We start from the raw sequence: 3,625 nt of genomic DNA on the forward strand, positions 1-3,625 counted from the left end.
GTCTGAACCTCTCTGATGGTTTGGGTCTCCCAGTAGCTCCCTTGGGATTTACAGACCCCCTAAAATCTGGAGGAGGGTCATCAGAGAGCCAGTTGACAATAAGTGAGTGAGTGAAACTTAACGGATAGAGTTTTCTGTCACTCTCACATGTCCATGTAAATGTTTTTCACTCTGTCACTTTATACAAATGAAAACTGGCTTCCTAGAAACGACCAGACAAGATAACCTTCATACCTGTTTGGGCCTCAGTGTCCATCCACTGCCTTGCTAAACACTCAACTTCATTGCTCTGTTAATGCTCATTCCTTAAAGGTCTGTCTTCTGCTTTCAGGAAATGGCTAGCCTCAAACGACAGTTCACTGAACTGTTATCGGACATAGGGTTTGTAAAGGAGGGCCTGAGAGCAAGAGAAATTGAGAAAAGGGCCCAAGGAGGAGATGGTGTGCTGGATGCCACAGGAGAAGAGGTAAAGAATATGTAAAACAGTTGCCCCAGGGTGAATTCTTGCTTCTGGCAGCCCCACGTATTGCAGAGTGGAGTGAGAGAACCACTCCACTAGGTCTTTGTGGCCTTATCTGGAACAGATCACCAGGCCTTTCTTGTGAGGCACCTCTGGATGGTTAGTCTTTATTTCCTTTTTATTAGCATATGAATGAAATAATGACTCAGGAACGCTTATTCCTATTTACATATAAGCCCTGTGTGAGCTTCTTGTGGTTGTTAGGTGCCGAGTAGAGTACAAATCATAGCTACCCTGTGAACAACAGACCTGACCCGACCTATCCTGTCCCGTCCTCATCATCTCTGACATACACATCTATTGCTGCAGTCTCTGGGTCAGTCCATCTCCTTGAGGGTCTTCCTCTCTCTCACGGATCCTCCACCTTCCACCAAGCCTGAGGTGTCCCTTTCCACGGAATAGCCTCACCTAACAACATGTCCATAGTATTTGAGACAAAGCCTCACCATCTTTACCTCCTAGGAACATTCTTGATTTTCTCTTTCCACAGTAAGTGTCAGTTAACCCAAACAGACGGATTTTTCTGTTGTTATTGCTTTTAATTTTTAAATGTCACTCTGGTTCTTGATAAAACCATAAAAGGTAGAGTAGATTTTCCAATACTGTGTCCTCAGATTACCAACTGCCATAAAGCCATTATTTCCCACTCATGACAACCGTCCATCTCCTAGCCAAGGTGGATTACAATTCTGTTTACAGGAGGAGACACAGCCTTGCATCTTTCCTCCTTCACATCAGGTTGGTGGATTCAGACGGCCAGCCTTGGGGTTACAAGTCAAGCGTGTAATGCACTGTGCCACCACAGGGATATGTTCTCCATTCAGCCCCACCTTATTTCCAGTCAACCAGGCTCTGGTAGCATAGTCCTTACTGTGCTGTTAACTCAAAGGCTTCATGTCTCTGTCAGGGCTTCATGTCTCTGGCAGTTCAAATCCACCAAGGAAGAAAGAAGGACTCTGAGGAAGAAAAGGAAGTCTCCTCCCAGGAGTGTCACACTGAGTCAGAACTAGCTCAAACAGCAAGATGCTCTTTTTCTAACCAGAGACAGTGTTTTGAAGAAAGAACAGTTCTTTAAGACAAACCTAACAAGCTTGCTTCTAAGTGCAGTTGGTTCTTTATTTCTGAACATCACATGAACCAGAATCTTTCCTTCTAACTGACCCATAGGAACACTAGTTTTGTAACTTAACTCAAAGCAATGCTTCTTTGGAGTGAGTCATTTGTGGATGTGGTCCAGAAGCTTTAAAAAAAAAATGTAGGGGAAAAACATTAGAAACAAAGCATTGTTTCTACTCAGAAGGTGGGAACTAGATGCCCTTTTGTTTTAAGATAGAGATCAAATGAAATATAAGGCTAAATTCCCGGGCACAGACAGAAATAGCCACATTTTTTGACAAAAGGACTTTTAAGATTAATACTCTTGTTTCTCTTTTAGGCAAATTCAAATGCTGAGAACCCTAAGCTGATATCAGCAATGCTATGTGCTGCTCTATATCCAAACGTAGTGCAGGTAAGAGATACACACATGTGGACGTGCCTGGGAAGGAGTTGTCTGAGAACAAGCAGCTGGGTACACATTTCTAATCCTTCTCCAAAATCTGCTTACATATGTCACTCTTCTATAAAATGAAATGTCTTCCTAAGCCTTCTGAAATTTGATGACATTCCAGAAATTAAGATGGACATAAATGTTATTCCAAATCAGCCAATCTGAACATAACTTTCTGTGTTAGGTGTAAGTTTGATTCTACTCATGGTTCCCATTTCTCCTTATTCCCTCCTGGGCCAAAATTAGCTAAGATCAGATGATGTGAGTCAGTACTATGGCCATACCCTCATGGTCCTACTGCTTGTTCTCAGCACTTTGACTTGAGTTTTCATTGTTTATGTCCATCTTAACAAGGGACCATTTCAGATACAGCATGCAAAGTGGGCAGAGTACCAAATAATTTCTCAAAGCCTTAGCTGATGTTAAATCCTCACTTAGCTGCTTAAATTAGAGTTCGTTTTGGGCAGAGCATTTGCGTGCTTGTGAAACCAATTAAAATTTACCTTAAAAAAATTCATTTGGATATCGATTTGCTATTTTAGATAGTTGTCTTAGGTAGAGTATTTTAAAGAGACAAAGTCAATGAAAGCTCATAAAATATGTTTGTGTGTGCGGAGAGAGAGAGAGAGATCTATTCATTCAAGGAAATGGCTAACACACTTGTAATGGGTAGCAAGTCCCAGGCCCATGGCTCAGACCTCAGCAGAAAGGAATGTGGGGAGGCTTGAGCAATCCAGGGTTAACAGCCTTTGAACACATACTGAAGGGTCAGTTATGAGTCGTTCCAGCTTCACAGCAGGGAGTGAATGAGCTTTGCCAGAGAGTCCATGCATGTGTTCAGTGCAGACCAGGCCTCTAAGGAGACTGCCCCTATATCAAATTAAGTTGATCATATCATTGCCCAACTGCCACTAATCCTGCCTTATTAACATCATAGAGGGCAGGATAATTTATAGCCCTGACTAGTAAAGTTATAATAATGATCATAGCCATGTTAACACATAGTATTAGCCATTACAATATTATACTATAGTTATATAAGTGTTAAGCCATTGAGTTATAAACATAGTCACACTCTTTTGCACCTTTTTATGAATCTGTAATTATTTCAAAATTAAACGTGTAGACATCTCTACGAAACACTGTTCAAGTAACATGCAAGGTGCTACCAACAAAAGTGTGGAGAATGTACTTCAGTGTCTCAATGTCGTGCTGACCAAGTGCAGAAGCAAGTGTCTTCATCAGTGAGCCCTTGCCTTCATTAAATGCTTTTCTACTCTTGCTCTTCATGTCTTCCAAATGCAAGCATTGGTATTTTAGCACCTAACAGAATATTAATGCATTGTTGTTGTTGTTATGTGCCGTTGAGTCACTTGCGACCCATAGCGACTCTATGTGCAACAGCCCTAAACCCTGCTCTTTCCTGTACCAATCGCAGTCTCCAACACACCCATCCTGATTACCCCAGTCACTGAATTAGTCCACCTCATTGAGGGTCTTCCCCTCTTGTGCCGTCCCTCCACCCTCCCAAGCATGACCTCTCCAAGGACCTGTCC

The 3,625-nt window shown here is 42.2% G+C and overlaps 1 protein-coding gene across 1 annotated transcript in view; it reads left to right on the top strand.

The window, feature by feature from the left end:
* DHX57 (DEAH (Asp-Glu-Ala-Asp/His) box polypeptide 57) overlaps window positions 1-3,625 on the top strand; it is a 65,436-nt gene that overhangs the window by 48,708 nt on the left and 13,103 nt on the right. Inside the window, exons 19-20 of the mRNA XM_006882338.1 lie at window positions 332-466; window positions 1,956-2,030. Coding sequence (XP_006882400.1) covers window positions 332-466; window positions 1,956-2,030 — 210 coding nt within the window. The remainder of the gene's footprint in view (window positions 1-331; window positions 467-1,955; window positions 2,031-3,625) is intronic.

This window comes from Elephantulus edwardii, unplaced genomic scaffold (genome assembly GCF_000299155.1).
Source record: "Elephantulus edwardii isolate Elephantulus edwardi_28Jun2011 unplaced genomic scaffold, EleEdw1.0 scaffold00019, whole genome shotgun sequence".
Classification (NCBI taxonomy): Eukaryota; Metazoa; Chordata; class Mammalia; order Macroscelidea; family Macroscelididae; genus Elephantulus; species Elephantulus edwardii.